This window comes from Podarcis liolepis, assembly GCF_965112155.1.
Source record: "Podarcis liolepis genome assembly, chromosome: 6".
In the NCBI taxonomy this organism is placed as follows: domain Eukaryota; kingdom Metazoa; phylum Chordata; class Lepidosauria; order Squamata; family Lacertidae; genus Podarcis; species Podarcis liolepis.
In genome coordinates, this window is record NC_139559.1 from 28,520,904 (window position 1) to 28,538,827 (window position 17,924).

The 17,924-nt window shown below is 43.3% G+C and overlaps 2 protein-coding genes across 3 annotated transcripts in view; both read left to right on the top strand.

The window, feature by feature from the left end:
• Positions 1 to 17,924, top strand: part of LOC310709079 (tigger transposable element-derived protein 1-like) — an 877,074-nt gene that overhangs the window by 783,981 nt on the left and 75,169 nt on the right. The window lies entirely within an intron of this gene.
• The window catches only part of GGT7 (gamma-glutamyltransferase 7), a 45,133-nt gene that overhangs the window by 18,108 nt on the left and 9,101 nt on the right, over positions 1 to 17,924 (top strand). For both annotated transcript variants that reach the window (XM_083508059.1, XM_083508060.1), the window contains exons 5-13: positions 95 to 162; positions 414 to 487; positions 3,667 to 3,863; positions 7,151 to 7,238; positions 8,278 to 8,405; positions 12,813 to 12,901; positions 14,555 to 14,704; positions 16,377 to 16,494; positions 17,294 to 17,431. In XM_083508059.1, coding sequence (XP_083364185.1) covers positions 95 to 162; positions 414 to 487; positions 3,667 to 3,863; positions 7,151 to 7,238; positions 8,278 to 8,405; positions 12,813 to 12,901; positions 14,555 to 14,704; positions 16,377 to 16,494; positions 17,294 to 17,431 — 1,050 coding nt within the window. The remainder of the gene's footprint in view (positions 1 to 94; positions 163 to 413; positions 488 to 3,666; positions 3,864 to 7,150; positions 7,239 to 8,277; positions 8,406 to 12,812; positions 12,902 to 14,554; positions 14,705 to 16,376; positions 16,495 to 17,293; positions 17,432 to 17,924) is intronic.

Below are 17,924 nucleotides of genomic sequence, written 5' to 3' on the forward strand. Positions count from 1 at the left end.
AATGTTATTTATTTAAGACAGATTCAGCTTCAATAGTGCAATTGGCACTTTTGGTTTTCTTTTTACGCTTCCCTCTGTTCCTCCTTTTATCCAGCCAGGTCTTCTGGTTGGTGTTCCAGGCATGATCAAAGGACTCCATGAAGCACATCAGTCTTATGGGAGGTATGAACATTTTCTCTGCTCAGGCATTCCATTGTTCAGCTCCAGTTGGAGGACTGATGCATGCATGTAATAAAGGTGTGCTATTTATTGTTACATTTATATCCTGCCTTTCCTGTAAGGAACTCAAGGGCTACAATCACACAGCAATTTATTCCGTTTTCAAAGACAGCTCACCTGCAACACATGCAATCTTTAACTGTTATGTAGCTATCTGTCAGCTGCCATGTCATGCATGTTTCTGTGTTTGCCAGACTGCCATGGAGACAGTTGCTGGGCCTTGCTGCAGATGTGGCCCAGGATGGATTCAATGTCACACATGATTTAGGTGAGTGCATTTATGGAACAAAAGGTGCAAAGTGAAGTTGTATGTACACATTGCCTCACATGATTTGATCCTAGAAAATGCAAAATTCCTCAGACTTTGCAGGCTGAGACTACAGGCCCAAACCTGCATACTTTCCCCCCTCTTTTTCTTTTTTTAAAAGTGCCATTGAAATATATGAATGTTCGTTCTCAGCTATGATGTTCAGAACTTGAATGCACTAGGTGTTCCTCCTTCCACATTTTTTCTATGTCATCTTTTCTTAGGGTGCTTTCAGGTTATCAGTTTAATGAGCATTAATCTTTGTTTGCTGGGAGATTTGATGACATTGGCTGCTGAAAGCGTATTCATTCTGACTGTGGGAAGGCTAGACAATATTGTGTCCAAGCAAGTGTCATTACACACTTTCCAGTGCCCTTTCCCACATTGCAAAAGGCTGATTTTTTTGTGGAAGCAGGATTGTTCCCCAATACCTCGCAGTCAACCATAATTGTGCAACCTGAGAAATTTGCCAGGATGTGATTGAATCCCACCTGAAAATAACAACTGTGTGGAAGTGCCCCAAAGAATCTTGTTCTCAATTCTTTCCCTCCCTGGTTCCTTGTGTAGTGACCTCAGCTTTCCAGATGTGTGATTTAGGGTGCCATGAGATGCCAGTGTGTGATTGAATCCAACCCCCAAATAGCCAGTCTGGAAGCATCCTTGGCAACCACTAGTGTGGAGTCATGTCACACAACTGGACTGAAAGGATGCTACAGGAAAGTTTTAGCATTACATTTCTCCCCATAAAGCTCCACCTCACTGAAGTAGTTTTCAGGTGCTTTTACATGGGGGCTTTAAGAAACAAAATGGCTGAAGACATGATTTGCTTGTGCCAGTCCAGTTCTCAAAAATGTCTGGGCAGCATCTTCCACCTGGTCCATGATTTGCTTTCCTGATCCAATGGTAGCAAAATCTGATGGGGAATGTTTGCTTACAGTCATTTGGGCCCAGGGAAAAGCCCTTATTTCTAAATGTATTTATGAACCATACCATAGTAGCCTGCAATATAGGATACAGCAGAGACCCTCATATACTTAAAATCTCTCACTCTCACACACATATTTCCATTCTCTTTCACTCATGCATGTGCACAAATATATATTTGTTTAAACTCTTTTCAGCCTATTCATTTCTCATTTAAAGTAATATCATCATAAAGCAAAATGATGAATCCCAAACACTGCCACCACACAAAATGCAGCTAAACAGAAGGCAGCATAGAGCAACATACAGTACTTTTCCATGTAAAAGATTATGTTTTTTCCTGTAAAAATCATGACAAAAAGTGGGGGTTGTCTGGTCGGGGACAGAGGGTGGCGCTTGGGGGGGAATTGTCATCGCACCACTCCTTGGTGTGTGGAGTGCCTCAGGGTGCAATTCTCTCCCCGATGCTTTTTAACATCTTTATGCGCCCCCTCGCCCAGCTTGTCTGGAGTTTTGGGCTGGGTTTCCATCAGTATGCTGATGACACCCAACTCTATCTGTTGATGGATGGCCATCCTGACTCGGCCCCAGACACACTGACCAGATGTCTGGAAGCTGTGGCTGGATGGTTACGTGGGAGCCGGTTGAAGTTAAATCCTTCGAAGACAGAGGTCCTCTGGCTGGGGCGGGATGATATGGGATCGAGGGGCCAACTCCCATCTCTTGCGGGGGTGCAATTAGTGCCAGCACCGTCCGTTAAGAGTTTGGGTGTAATCTTCGATACCTCCCTCTCTATGGAGGCGCAGATTACAGCTATAACAAAGGCGGCATTTTTTCATCTCCGCCAAGCTAAGCAGTTGGCCCCTTATCTCTCTCGCCCTGACCTAGCCACGGTGATCCATGCGACGGTCACCTCCAGACTGGATTATTGTAACTCGCTCTACGTGGGGCTGCCCTTGAGACTGACCCAGAAATTCCAGCGGGTGCAGAATGCCACGGCGAGACTCCTTATGGGGTCTTCACTGCGAGATCACATTCATCCGGTACTATACCAGCTGCACTGGCTCCCGGTGGAGTACAGGATCAGGTTTAAGGTGCTGGTTTTAACCTTTAAAGCCCTATACGGCCTAGGACCCTCGTACCTACGGGACCGCCTCTCCTGGTATGCCCCACAGAGAAACCTACGGTCTGCAAATAATAACATCCTCAAGGTCCCAGGCCTCAGAGAGGTTAGGCTGGCCTCAACTAGAGCCAGGGCCTTCTCGGCTGCGGCTCCAATCTGGTGGAATGCTCTGTCACAAGAGACTAGGGCCCTGCGGGACCTGACATCTTTCCGCAGGGCCTGCAAGACAGAGTTGTTCCGCCAGGCCTTTGGTCAGGGCGCAGCCTGACTCCCTCCTCTGGCAACCTGCACAGAATTTTGCTTAATCGGTTGCCATCAATCTGATTTTAATTAATTTTTATAATGAAATATTTTTAATTGTGTGATTATTGTTGTTAGCCGCCCTGAGCCCGGCTTCGGCTGGGGAGGGCGGGATATAAATAAAATTTATTATTATTATTATTATACATGGGTAGTGCATAGGGTGGACGTTTGATTGGTTGCTGCCGTGGCTGTCTGCGGCTATTGTGTGTTGTGCGTGTTATTTGTTGCTGTGTCAATGGCTGCTGTTGATTGGCTGACACTCCAGCAGTTGGAAGGGCAATGGGACAGACAGGAGTTGGATTTTGTGATGTGTGTTGGTGAGCGATTTTTGGCAACCCCCCTAAAAGAAGCTCAACAACCCTGGGTAGTCTCAACAACTCTGTGCCATCTCCCCCATTTTCTTAAATTTGAGTCCCCAAAAATAAGGGGCGTCTTATACATGGGGTGTGTTATAGACAGAAAAGTACGGTAGTTCAGCTGGTCAATTATCAGTCAAGACCTGGCAAAAAGAACAGTCTTAACACCTGGCACATAAATGCTGGCAAAGTAGGTGATTAGTGGGTAGATGTGCAGAAGCCGTTCAGCAAATGAGGCACCACCACCAACAAGGTCTTTACCTCTGAAGAAGGGCCTTATTTGCTGAAGACCTTAATCATGGGTATGTTCAAAATATACAGGGTGTAGATTCTTTCTGTGTGGGCAGTCTTCCTAGACCTTTCCCCCCCAAAAAAGTTGATCTGAGCATCTTTTGCGGTAATTGCCACTCACCCTGCTGTTGTCTCTCTCGTAGCAATGGCTATAAAAGAAATGAAGGAAGAGCAAAACTACTCAGATAAATTCAGAGAGACCTTCCTTCCAGATGGCCAGCCCTTGTTGCCTGGCATGTTTGTGAGAAGACCAGACCTGGCTGCTCTTCTTGACTTGCTTGGGTCGGCAGGGGTCTCAGCTTTCTACAGCGGAAATGTAACACAAGAGATTATTTCAGAGGTGAGTCAACCCGATTCTTTTCTCTGTGTGGATTGTTATGTGCATTTGATGCCAGAGAGGCATCGATACCAGATTGTTTTGTTTTGTTCTCATTATAGAACGTCCTAGAAAGTAGTGGGGGGTTGCACCATTCGGGTGAATAGGGTGCTGTCCCACTAATCTCAGCCCAGCCTCTGCCTGCCTATTTACTTACAAGAGGTGACACTGGCTGCCAGCTTAGTCTCAGTGACACACTAACCCATTTGTAGTACAGAAATACAGTGGTACCTTGGGTTACACACGCTTCAGGTTACAGACTCCACTAACCCAGAAATAGTACCTCGGGTTAAGAACTTTGCTTCAGGATGGGAACAGAAATTGTGCAGCGGCAGTGGGAGGCCCCATTAGCTAAAGTGGTACCTCAGGTTAAGAACAGTTTCAGGTTAAGAACGGACCTCCGGAACTAATTAAGTTCTTAACCCAAGGTACCACTGTATACTTTTTTCTAAGTCCAGAATTGTTCACGCTTGTCCTCAACATGCTGCTTTCAGTCCATGAACACCCACAAAACATAATTAAAAACATCAGTAGATACTAGTTGGTTATAAAGATTGAAAGAAAAGAGAGTGAGGTGGACCAAAGGTATCGTTTGGTATGAGGCAATATACCTTGTGTTCCTGAAGTGCCCTTGCAAAGGATGTGGACAGGGAAGGATACTGTCAGGAAACTGACATCAGAGCAACAGGAGAAGGAGAGGCTCTCCGATTCTGCAGAGGAAGGTACCAGCACTAGGGGGAGACGCAGCTTGATAGAGGGGGAAGGAAATCAGCGTAACACCAAGGAGCCAGGAGAGCAAATGGGAGAAGAGGTGGAAGGGCTCTGGGATTCTTCCTTGGAAGTCAGTGGGGAGAGCACTGGTCCTCCACTACCCACGCCCTCCTTGCGCAGGAGACTCCCGTGCAATGAGAGGCGGAGACGATTGGGTGTCAAACAGCTTTTATGCTGGCAAAGGTTTAAGAAACGCCCACAGACAGATTCTGCTAGCGACTGAGGCAGCCACGCTGAGATGGGCTGTGCAGTCAAGACGGTTTAACCAAGCAGCCAAGCTCCCAAAAGGGGACAGTTTATGCACGAGTAACTCCAAATCACTACAGATACCTAAAAAGGTGAATCCCAAAACTACTTAACGAGATCTGAACATATTCAGTAGGCATGGAAGGCTGGCTGACTTGGACTGGGGATATAAAGAAAATGGGGAGGAGGGGCGATGGAATGGAGTACCCTGTAACAGGACACTGAACAGGAGTACTTCACAGTGCAGGTCCCACTTATGAACACCAAAGGCGTAAATAAATACTGCATTTAGATGATGTAACATGATTTCAACTTTTCAGGTCCCTTCGGCCTGTTTTTTTAATAATCACGACGGAAAAAAGTGCATTGCCTCTCCCTCCCTCTCTCTCTCTCTCTCTCTCTCTCTCACACACACACACACCCTCATAAGGTTTTTTAACCAGCACTTCTGAAAACTCTAAGCAGCGCTAAACATAGAGAGGGGCTTTTTGGAAGGTTGCCAAATCCCAGGGGAAATCTCCCCCTCCCCTCTCTCTTCTTTGTTTCCTGGGAAGGCGAAAGGACATTGCAAGAGAGAGAGAGAGAGATTCAGATATCTACATTTAACTAATCTGCACTAATCCCCACTTTACTAGCTCTGTCCTTTTCGAAATGTATAAAATGGCTGCCATAGAATAAAGAAACGCTAGGAATCAAAAGCTTGTAAGAACACAAGGAACTGAGATGAGGCAATAAAAAACCTGGCATTGAAACCAAGCGGTGGGCATTTGAGTCAAAGACATGCAGGTGGCACTGCACTAGGGTAAATAGTGTGGGAACGCTTGATCCCATAGCATTATTGAAGCAAAAGGCTGAAATGGATACGATTGTGGAGAGATTCTGATTTTGTTCTGGTTAGGGGCAACAGAATATTTAGCCCCTTCCCCCATGCACAGCTTTTCAGCTCTAAATCCCCAGCCCCCAAGCTATTAGCTTTGCAGACACAAAAGCAAAATGCAGGGATGGTACCTAACAACACAGGATTCAAGTATCATTTTGGATTTTAAAAGCCAAACACATTGATATTTACAATGTTTTAACTCTCCTGAACATGAAGCATATTCATGGTAGTCCACAGAATATGTCCTAGAGAGTCTGATGTAAGTAAGGAAATGCAAGAAGATTTGATTCTTATTCAAGTTTAAATGAATTGAAAATGGTGGGCTTCAAACTGTGTTCTGGCCAGGATTCCTTGTAAGCTTCATGAGGATTACAGATTAGTAATGGTGACATCCAAATTTCCCAGGGAAAAACAGTCACAGCTTATCTTCCCTTGCAGTGGGGAATGCTGGTTGTATTCTAAGGTCCAACATGCAGGGCTAACCAGTGTGTGCACTGTTGATTTTTGTTTTGGTCAAAAAATAGAATACTTGGTATAATAAAAATGAGAATTCCCTGGATGCCTAGTTGCAGGTTTGGGCAAGTACTCTTTGTTGAGAAAGCCCCAGTAGAGATTTAAAATCTCAAAATATGCAGCAAAGTAAAGCATGGAAATATAGGCTGTTATGTGGGGATGAGTTCCATAGCTAAGCCTGGCAGGACAGCTTACTCTATGGTCTTAACCCCTTCATGCATTAATTATAATCAAATAAAGCATGTTGGTTATATGAGACTGATTATCCCACACATAGACCGTAGATTAGACCCCAGAATCATCTGCAAAGTCAGTGTTCTTCAACAAATAGGTTAGTGTGGAAAGAGTTCATTGAACATAGAGACTTTGAAAACCACTGATCTAGAATAAAAATCAGGGCCAGGACCAGGAGTCAGCATTGTTGGGAATCTTCTGAGACCCACATCTCTACAGAAGCCCACAGATGACTTTTGGAGCTTCACAGTCCATTCTGTTTCTCCTCCTTGCCCTGTTGCTGCCCATGGTCCTGCCTTCTTCAAGCATGCAAGCAGTAACAAGAAGAGAGAGTATCTTCTTCCACTTGCTTTGCATTCCCTCTGGTTGTGCAGGTTGGGGTTAGAGGGAAAAGGCAAGCGAATTTGTGACAGTGGCAGTGAAATTGGTGGAAAGGTTGGCCCTCTCAGAGAGGGGAGACAGAGGGCATCTTGCCCACGACCCTCCCAAAACTGGGAACCATCAATAGCTGCAATTCTTTAGGCAGCTGAACCATGCTTAAATGTCCATTTCAAATATTACTGGCATAATGCATGAAAATACATTGCTGTGATCCTTTTATGCCTAGGTCCTTAACTTTGGAGGCACCTTGTCTGAAGAAGACTTCAGTAACTACACTGTCTTGGTGGAAAATCCAGTCCACACAGTATATCAAGGTAAAATGGTGCATCTATGACACATAGATTGGCATCTTTTATGCCATGTAATTGATTCCTAGTGTCCCCCCAATTTTAAGTTTATAAAAAATATGTTTAGGAAGCAGATACATTTTTCTGCACTTTATTGCTAATTAGTATCATGCTCGGAATACAGGGTAAAAGGAGGAGGCCCTAATGAAATCCACAAGACCAATCCCTGATTCCCCCAAGTTTAATCAAATTATATAACCCCCCTGCCCCCGCTGCCCATAGTCCTCCAAAAACAGTAGCTAATGAAACCCTCACAAAAGGAAACAAGGCTTGACTTCACCTGTGCTGCTGTAATGCAAATACTAATTGTTGTGCTAAGTCAAGCCTTCTAAACATCTGGCATAGACTGGGGTGTTTTTGTTTTATAACTAATTTTTCTTCCTGCCCAACTTTCTGGCAGACAAGAAGACCTGTGAAGCACCACGAATTGTAAATAAGTAATCCATGGTTTTAGGCCAACTCACACGAATATCTCACTTTCCCCTGCCTCATACCCTTGTATATTCAATCTGGATTTTCTACATCCCACAGGAATAGAATAGCATGAAAGTCTCTAGAACAGAGCTGGCCAAGATGGTACCCTCTCTGGACGTTTCTGGAATCCAGCTTCCACCATCCCTGACCATTATGGATTCATTTATCGTTGTGTTTATTTTAGCGTTGTAACCCAGACAGTTTTTTTAACCTGTGTGTCCTGCTTTTGAATGAAGCAGGTCATGTTGCAGATCTAGACAGTGTTTCATCTGAAGCCCCAATCCCTGTCCATCGCACAAGCAGCTTTTCAAACGCTTGTTTCAAAAGAGTTTTCCACACATCAGATGCTGTCACACTGAATTTGGGAAAATGAAGTCCAAAGTTGCAATCTTACGGAACCCAGTGAGACTTATTTCTGAGTAGACATGTTGCACATGAAGTGCCCTTTGGCTTCATAGAACTGTCATTTCAATGGATTCTGGACAAAAGGTGGAAATACCTACCTACCTTTCTTCTTCCTTTACTATAACAGGCCACCTTGTTCTCAGTCCATCACCTCCACATGTAGGTCCTGCCCTGATCACAGCTCTGAACATCCTTGAGGGTTTCAATATCACCAGTCAGGTAGCCAGAGAAAATATTCTCCACTGGATAACAGAGGTATGACTCATTTAACAGAATATTTTGTTTCTGGCAATGGTGTGATGTGGTCTTGTGCCTTCTCTGAGAACTTTTGGGATAATCATATAGGAAAAGAAACTGTAAATGGTTGTCATTCAGCATTAACCAACACAGTTACTTGAATGGGTTATTATGTAGTGACAAAGGGTTGAATCCAAAGAAGGTTTACTCAAAGTAGATCCACTGAAATGAATACTCTTAAGCGAATCATTGTAATTTATTTTGATGGATCATCTCTGAATAGGACTAGCATTGGATGAAACGCAAAATTTATATCATCATGGGTTTTGAGTTAATTCTCATTGGAACTGAAATCCAATTTATTTTATCTGTTATGTCCTAAAAGCCTTATTTTGTACTTGCTGGTTAAAATTTCTTCTAGTGAGCCTGCCGTGGAAACATCTCTAGTAAAAACAAAAAAGGTAAAGGACCCCTGACCATTAGGTCCAGTCGCGGACGACTCTGGGGTTGCGGCGCTCATCTTGCTTTATTGGCTGAGGAAGCTGGAGTACAGCTTCCGGGTCATGTGGCCAGCATGACTAAGCCATTTCTGGCAAACCAGAGCAGTGCACGGAAACGCTGTTTACCTTCCCGCCGGAGTGGTACCTATTTATCTACTTGCACTTTGACATGCTTTTGAACTGCTAGGTTGGCAGGAGCTGGGACCGAGCAATGGCAGCTCACCCCGTCGCAGGGATTCGAACCACTGACCATCTGATCAGCAAGTCCTAGGCTCAGTGGTTTAACCCACAGTGCCACCCGCGTCCCGTAGTAAAAACAATACTCAGCACTTAATGTGGTCATCACCACCTTGGGCCACATTCACACCATACATTTAAATCTGTATCATATCACTATATACAGCCATGGCTTCCCCAAAGAATGCTGGGAGCTGTGATTTGTTAAGGGTGCAGAGAGTTTATAGGAAACCCTTATTCCCCTCACAATCCACAGAGTGGTTTAACAATCAATCCTTCTTCGCAGGAAACTTTGATGATTGTAGTTTGAGGCAGGGAAGAATATACCTCTCCTAACAACTGTCAGCACCCTTAGCAAACTACAAATCCCAGAATTCTTTGGGAAAAGCCGTGGCTGTTTCAAGTGATGTCACAGTGTTTTAAATGTATGGTGTGAATGTGGCTTTGTACATTTGCATGAATGGATTTAGTAACATAAAAATACCAGAAGCTTGCTGCATTCTAATGCACTGTTGTTAAAAGAAAATGATTAAACTAGTGGTCTTTGCATGAAGACATTATAGGCTTCAGTCAGCTGATTCAAACTACAAGATTTTTGGAAGAGAAAAGAATATGAACTAGCTGTTTGCTATTTTTTTGGTATCTCTCTTCCTCAAGGCAAAACATAGCAAATAGTTGACATGTATTAGCTGAAAGCACCTCCTTGTGGCGTATCTTTTAACCATGCATCTTGCATATCATGGGAACTTTGGCCAGTAGCATAGAACATTATTACAGACGACAGTGATCAGGTTCAGTGGCCTCTGAATGTGACACCTTTTCAAAGGGGCACCAGTTTTTATACAAAGTGGATATAGATAAGTATTACATGCAGCTCAGCAACCATATTTTTTAAAAGAATAAAGGGAACCAAATCTGACCAAGGAATTGCAGACTTTAGAAACTAGTGACAGACAATTTTTCAACAAAGGAACTTGAAAACTGCAGAACTAGAATTTAGCAGTAAGTCTGATTCTGTTGGTGCAGTCCTTATTGAGACAGTGGTTTCTTCTACTACATACAACAGGCATCAAATTAGGATAGCAAAACTGTAAACTATTACTGCTGTTATGAACAGGCGCTATATTTAAGCTTTTTACATAGAACTGTCACAGATGCGACTTCTTGCATTTCATGGACATTTGGGCCCATTGCTTTCCATGTTTTTCACTACACACCAGGCATAGGCAAACTCGGCCCTCCAGATTTTTGGGGACTACAACTCCCATCATCCCTAGCTAACAGGACCAGTGGTCAGGGATGATGGGAGTTGTAGTCCCAAAACATCTGGAGGGGCGAGTTTGCCTATGTCTGCTATACACTAATAAATACCCTAACATATGGTCTATGCTTATGCCACAACAAATCTATCTGCTTTTAAGTTGCCACAAAACTCCCTTTGTTTTTGCTGCAACCAGTGATGCAGTGTGGCGGGGGCCACAGGGACACTTGCCCCAGGTGCAAAATTATTAGGGGTGCCAAAATGTCAACACCCGGAGCTACCTCAATATAGCCGTGCACTTCCATCACTGGGCTACATTGAAAATGGCTTCTCTGTGCAAACCAGGAAGTGACCTCTCCAGACAATGTAACGACTCTTCTTTTCTTATCTCTGTGGCTGCAATCTTCTGGGTGATGTGGCTCTGATCCAGAAGGGATAAGAGGCTTTTTAGAAAAAAAAACATTTTCTCCGTATGACCATGTCTGTTGAAAATGTCACACATACCCTCCCCAGCTGCTATGTTTAACAAATAGCAGAAAACAGCAGCTTCAGTATTAAGGGTAGGGGTTTGTGGCAAAGATTAAGTCACCTCCCCAACAATCACACCCACACCATATATTTAAAGCAAATTTAAATGCACATTTAAAGCAAATTTAAATGCACATTTAAAGCAAATTTAAATGCACATTTGAAGCAAATTTAAATGCACATTTAAAGCAAATTTAAATGCACATTTGAAGCAAATTTAAATGCACATTTAAAGCAAATTTAAATGCACATTAAAAGCTTACGGTTTCTGGCCACACCTATGATCAATGGTGGTTGTTCTTCATAGCCCTCTGGGGGCTGCAAGGAAGTTCAGGCAGGGGGAAAAGAGGATTTACTGGTATGAGGCATAAATCCTCGCAATGCTCCCCAGTGGGGTCTAGGGAGTTCACTGCATCCCTCAGTGCCACGCAATCCCATGTCTGTCAACTTCAAAGGCAGAGTGGGAATGACCTGGGAGTGTGTCCCTGCCATGGACAAGCCTCCATTACTGGCATGATTTGTGGATGGTTCCTCCTTCATCTGGACTATTGGCTTTAATTAAGAGGCACTCCTGGACCGACATATGCTAATGGGCTGCAATCAATCAGTTGCCGAAAGGACTGGGCCTGGCTTTCTGAAGGCATTTTAATGCTTTTCTGAAGCTTGGGAATCCCTACAACAGCTGGGAAAGGAAAGGGGTGGACAAGATGCTTTGTGCTTTCTTATGGTTTTCAAATTGTATTTTATTTTCTTGTCCTCCCCTGCTATGTTACTCTGTATGAAACTTCAAAAAAGAGGGGGGGAGGCTTTTGATTTAGGTGCAATAAAGAATTTAATATGGTTTTGCTGTGCCCCCCCCCCTTGATCAAAGCTGCATGGATTTTATCTATGACTATCTGGACTGGAGTGTTGTTGGAGGAATGGAGGGGGTGGGGTGAGTGAATGAGCTGCACCCGAACAGATGTGGAAAAGAGGCTGAATTTGAGAAAAGATATTGCTTTTAACTGTGTGCCAAGAAAGAACTCCAGAGGGGAATTTTAATGGCAGAATCTGGAAGTGCACCCTGTTAGTTAGTTATGGCAGCGGCTCCTATGCTAGTCTGTAAACCGCGGAAGGAATGGAAAGTGACCTTGTACCTTCCAGATAAGCACTGCAAAGAACTGAACAATGGAAGATAGTAGTGAACTCAGGACACCAGGTCTGGAACAAAAATGTATATGAAGGACTACACATGTGAACTGGATTTTTTATTTATAAGTTGTAACAGAAGCGCTGTTTGTAAGGAGGAAAAGGCAGTCAGCTGGAAGAATGGTTTAATGGCAAGTGAAGGATGAACACTGGACACTAAATAGGAAATGATGCAGCTCTGGGAGGAAATGATTGACATATGTTTGCAACAGGAGCGGGAAACCCGATTTTAAGAAATTGTATTAAATTAAAGTAGTTTGGTTTGATTTGTAATAATTTGGAATATATATATATGAAAGCACCTGGCTTCCTTCAAAGAATCTGGTGAATAGCAGTTTACCCTCCAAGAACTACAATTCCTAAGATGCTAAAAGCGTAAAGTACGGGGGGGAGCCATGTGCTTTAAATGTATGTTGTTCATGTGAGCACACAAATCACAGCCCCTTTCTTTTCGAAACTAACAGAAGCCATGCTGGGTATGATCTGGAATGGAAGAATCCCAATCATGGGATCCAAATGTGTAGCTATTGTCTCATCTAGCCTGACTCATTACTATATAATAGATAGAAGGGAGCAATAAGTTTAGACAGAAAGGAAGTGGCACTGTCTTGCCATGAGAGCATACACCTCTCACCGTTCTTTCAATGGAGATGGAATAGGTGGGCTACTTCATAACGTGACTCCTTTTGTCTTCCTTTCTATTCAATGTAGACATTAAAAGTCGTCTTGGCACTAGCTAGCAGCTTGGGGGACCCTTTCTACGACGTGTCCATTTCTCACAGCGTAGAAGACATGATGAGGTAAGTCTAGATTCATAATGAACAATCATTTTTTATGTTGACATATTCTGTGTCATTTAGTTTAGAGGCAGCCGACTTTTTCTGGGTCATTCCGTCCTCTGGGCAATGGGGAGTAGGCCGAGACTGTCTGACCTGCTGTGGATGGCCAGACTTTAAGAGAGCTGATGTTGCCTGGCAACAGAAGCTTCACAGATACAGAAAACTAGCACTCAGGTGATATGATGCCATTGACTGGGGGATGAAGCTGAGGAATTCTGCATCCTGAGAGAGAAGTGGGGCTTGCCACAAGATGTTGACATATGGAGGGTCCTTGTTCCTGATTCCAGCCAGTCGGCCATGTCATCTTCCAGGTTGCTTCATCCCACCCACCCTGTTTTTCTTCTTAACTGCCAGCCAGTATTCTGAGCCCACTGACCATGCTGACATGATTTTTTTGGGGGGAGTTTAACACCCCTTGGGGTTATTGCTCCCCCCAAAAAGTTTTTTTGTACTTCTGCAAAATTTTGGGGTCCCTTCGACACTTCTGATGCCTCCCTCTTCTGTATGGGGTGGTGGTGTCATTTTAGCTACCTACCTCCTCCATATTTGGGAGAAGAAGGTTGTTGTAACAGGGAGAAATGTAAAGTATTGCACTTGGGCAAAAAAAATGAGAGGCACAAATACTAGATGGGTGACACCTGGCTTGAGAGCAGTACATGTGAAAAGGATCTAGGAGTCTTGGTTGACCACAAACTTGACATGAGCCAACAGTGTGACGTGGCAGCTAAAAAAGCCAATGCAATTCTGGGCTGCATCAATAGGAGTATAGCATCTAGATCAAGGGAAGTAATAGTGTATTCTGCTCTGGTCAGACCTCACCTGGAGTACTGTGTCCAGTTCTGGGCACCACAGTTCAAGAAGGACACTGACAAACTGGAACGTGTCCAGAGGAGGGCAACCAAAATGGTCTGGAAACGATGCATTATGAGGAACGGCTAAGGGAGCTGGGCATGTTTAGCCTGGAGAAGAGGAGGTTAAGGGGTGATATGATAGCCATGTTCAAATATATAAAAGGATGTCACATAGAGGAGGGAGAAAGGTTGTTTTCTGCTGCTCCAGAGAAGCAGACACGGAGCAATGGATCCAAACTACAAGAAAGAAGATTCCACCTAAACATTAGGAAGAACTTCCTGACAGTAAGAGCTGTTCAACAGTGGAATTTGCTGCCAAGGAGTGTGGTGGAGTCTCCTTTTTTGGAGGTCTTTAAGCAGAGGCTTGACAACCATATGTCAGGAGTGCTCTGATGGTGTTTCCTGCTTGGCAGGGGGTTGGACTCGATGGCCCTTGTGGTCTATTCCAACTCTATGATTCTATGTTGCTATATGCTAACCTTTCCCACACTGGTACTCGCCAGATGTTTTGGACTACAGTTTCCATTAGCTCTGGACAGCATCACCAGTTGTGAAGGAGGCGGATGGGACAAAACACATCATTTAAAATTCAAAAAGCACAACAGAATAAAACATACTTCTTCTGTTTCATTAGTTTGTTGTTAAATAAAATTTTGGAATGGATTTTTATACCTCATTTCCCCAGTTCTAATCCCCTGCTCCCCCATCACAGTATGATTTTTTTTAAAAAAAAAATTCCCCCCCCTCCCTCTTGTCAATGCAGTAAATCCAAGGCAAATTTCCTGCGACAGCAGATTGACTCTCAGTCGTTCCCCTCTGATCATGGCATTCCACATTTCTCCATGGAAAGTGGACCCTCTGCAAGCCAGGTCCTTGTCATGGGACCTGATGACTACATTGTTGCAGTTGTAAGGTAAAGCATTTGGGGCGGGCAACACAGTTTAACAAGATTGCATTTGAGATATATCTATGTTGATATCACAGCATGTGACATGCAACAATTACATAAAATGGAAAATAAAACAAACACTCAGATAAATGTTTCTGAACATATTAACAAAATTGTGTCAAAGTGTATATACCAAAACTATTAAAGTTATTACAGATATGAAATGATGTACTGCTTAGATTGGTGACCATACGTAAAAGGTATTTTGTATCAACAACAATTATAATTTACAGGAAGGGGGAGTGAGGGGAGGGGGAAAATAAAACAAAATCTACACCAGACTGTGCTGCAAACTATGGGTACTGTTCTACCACATGCCTCATTATTTGTGTAATCAATAAAGTCACACTAGACTGCATAAAAATTATCTTGTTTCTTTTGGCCTCCTGCCACCTTTAATTTTTTGTGTCAGTTTTTCCAATAATGCTGTTTGCCAAATTGCATTGTACCATTGGTCCTTCGTTAATGATTTTAATGATTTCCATGCCCTGGCAATAGTTGATCTTGTAGCGGTTAATAAATGTGTTATGACTATTTCATTTCTAATTTGCAATATATTGTGACTATATAGGCTAAGTAGAGCCAATCCTGGGGTCATGAGGACTGTCTGCCTTGTAATCCAATATATTTTTGTAAATACTCCCCCCCCCATAATTTTTCTATTTTTGGACACCCCCACTACATGTTCTGATATGTCCCTGTAGTAATACATCCTTTCCAATACATGGGAGAAATGTTCAGTTTATATACGCTAGACGTCTAGGTGCTAAGTTCCAGCCATGCACATTTTAAGGGCTCTTTCCCTGGTTGTTGGCAATATGGATTTGTATGGTGCATGTGTCCACAGTCTGTTCCATGATTATTTTTCAATAGTTTTTCAAGGGTTGGCGACCATTTTGTCTCCTCCTCCACTTGTTTTTTAGATCTTGCACGTCCATTTCTCTTTTGGCACAAATAATTGAGCTAAGCTTCCCTGTTTGGAATGAAATGCTGCTGTGGACATTCCCTTAGAAAGAGGGAGTAAGATTTTTTAAACAAATGCTTTATAATCAGGTGGATTTTAGCAAAATTCGGCACCTGGGAGTGAGAGCTCTGTTCTAAAAAGCAAATAACATGGTGCACGAAACTAGCACTATATTCCACTATATTTCAGAAAGTGGTTTTTATGTCATGTGAAATTTGGATATGATGTGAAAATTAGTAGCTAGGGAAGTGTTGGGGAAATTGAATAAACTGCAGTGTGAATGCAGCCATAGATGGCTTTAAAGGAGGATAAGACAAAATGATGGATGATCAGTTTGTCAACGGCTCATAGTCATGATGGATGAATTTCCAGTGGCAACATGACATCAAATATCAGTTGCTGGGAAGCAACAGCAGGAGAGAGCTACTGCCCTCATACCCTACTGCTGGATTTTCCATAGGCATCTGGTGAAAAAAAAGATGCCAGACTAGTCTGAGCTCTGGTCTGATCCCTCAGGACTCTTTTTATTGCCTAAGGTGTTTCAGACATCAGCAAGGGTGTATCAGGGAACTGGGAAGAACAAGGAGCCTGAGAACCATAAGCACTGGGGCAGCAGGTGAATCACTTTGTGGATTTGGATTCTCACAAACTTTTGTGTGTGTCCGTTTCCAGTTCCTTGAACCGGCCATTTGGAAGTGGAATAATGACTTCTTCTGGAATCCTTCTAAACAGTCAGATGCTGGATTTTTCTTGGACGAACGAAACAGAAGACCATTCATCTTCTGGCTTGGTAATAAATTATGAATTTGTCTGACATGAATAGTGAAATGAATAGTAAGTGTATGTGAGCATGGCTCCAATGATTGATGAAGTGCATGTATCCGTCAGATAATTAAGATCTAGGAGTCCTTTATTTGCCATGATATGTGTGGTTTTAGAGCTGGGCTGGCAAGTTTAGCTCTTAACCTGTTTTCAGAGCCGCTTGACTTTCCAATGTGTGTCTACTATAAATATTTTTCCATAAAGAGCCTTGGATTTCCTGCAGTGAATGTTGTTAGATAAATGTGATGTGATATTATCTGGGTGTGTGCTGTGAAAGATACCCTGTTGCTGGAGTGGGGAAACTCTGGCCCATGAGTCTAATTAGGGCTGCTTCGCTTCCCCATTTGGCTCCTGAGGCCATCTTGACCAAACAACTCCCACTTGCTGTATACCTGACATCATATATGGCTCAACTGAAAACATGGTGTACTGCAAGTAAAAGCCTCTTAGCTGTGCAAAATAGCTCTTTGAAAGGGGCTTCTGAAAATCCAACAGCCAACTGATTCAGATCTTCAGAAGGCCCTTTCAAAGTGCTTTACAAAATAGCATTTTGAGAGAGTTTCTGAAGATGTCTTCCAAATACCATTTCAAAGTGCTATCTTGCCCAGCTCTTTGAAACAGGCTTCTGACATTCAACTGATTTGAACCTATCTGGTAATTGGGTAATGGTATTTATTACCTCAGAGATTCAAGGAAACAGAAGCTTGAGGGGGAAAGGCTCCTATTGGTATATTTAATAGTGCTTTGCAAAATTATTTTTCCTGCAGAGGAACTTTATTCAGCCTGGGAAAAGGCCGCTGTCTTTCTTGCTACCCACTGTTGTCCGGCCATCAGAAGGGATGTGTGGGACTTACCTTTGTTTGGGAGCCAATGGTGGCGACAAAGCTTTGAGCAGCATAACACAGGTCAGTCTTCTGAGCACTGATGGATGCTTGCAATATAATATTCTTTCTTACCAGGAGACAGGACTGGGTTTCCAGGACCAGCCCTGCCAGGGGCAGGTGGTGGGGAGGGGATAGATGAAGGCAAGAACAAATGTCTGAGTTGATGCAAAAACGCTTTTAAAAAACACTGACCTGTGTGTTTGCGTGTGGTATAGGTGCCATCTTGATTCTGCTTCTGACAGTAAAATGCCTTGGGATGGCACTACAGTTCTTTTGGGCCCAGCTTTTACTGAAGTCGTAAACTGGCTTTGAACTGTGAAAAGTGGTTCGAACTGTGCTACTTAATACTGTCACTCATAATATGTGACCACCATATTAGTCTTAAGCAGGGCTTTTTTTCAGCTGGAATTCGCTGGAACTCAGTTCTGGCACCTCTCAGATGGGTGCCATTGCCATTATAAGAGAACAAGGGAGGTGTTCGTGGTGAATTCTGGCACCTCCTTCTCTAGAAAAA